The sequence below is a fragment of the Penaeus monodon genome, chromosome 15 (genome assembly GCF_015228065.2).
Source record: "Penaeus monodon isolate SGIC_2016 chromosome 15, NSTDA_Pmon_1, whole genome shotgun sequence".
In the NCBI taxonomy this organism is placed as follows: Eukaryota; Metazoa; Arthropoda; class Malacostraca; order Decapoda; family Penaeidae; genus Penaeus; species Penaeus monodon.
The window spans coordinates 7424104-7424357 of record NC_051400.1 but is presented as its reverse complement, the minus strand read 5'-3'; the positions used below and the strand labels follow the sequence as shown (position 1 = coordinate 7424357).

Genomic DNA, 254 nt, shown 5'->3' with positions numbered 1-254 from the left:
ACTTACAAGTCCGACAAGCTGAACCGGAGAACCCATGGTGGCAGCGACAAGTGTTGGGAGCCACGCAAGTGCCAGTGTTGCGGCAAGGATCCTGGCACTCCGGCAGGCACTCGAGGGAGGAGTGGCCAGTGTAGTCGTCCAGGAAACGCCAGGCTCCATCCAGGCAGACGAATCCTACGGAGGTCTTCCCTGAGGAAAGTCTGTATCCTGGGACGCAGTAGGCTACACCTTCGTTTGCCTTGCTGTGGGGTGAG

The 254-nt window shown here is 59.1% G+C and overlaps 1 protein-coding gene across 1 annotated transcript in view; it reads right to left on the bottom strand.

Annotated features, from left to right (window-relative positions):
* The window catches only part of LOC119581720 (multiple epidermal growth factor-like domains protein 11), an 18007-nt gene that overhangs the window by 6275 nt on the left and 11478 nt on the right, over positions 1 to 254 (bottom strand). Inside the window, exon 13 of the mRNA XM_037929845.1 lies at positions 7 to 242. Within this exon, the coding sequence (XP_037785773.1) occupies positions 7 to 242 (236 nt within the window). The remainder of the gene's footprint in view (positions 1 to 6; positions 243 to 254) is intronic.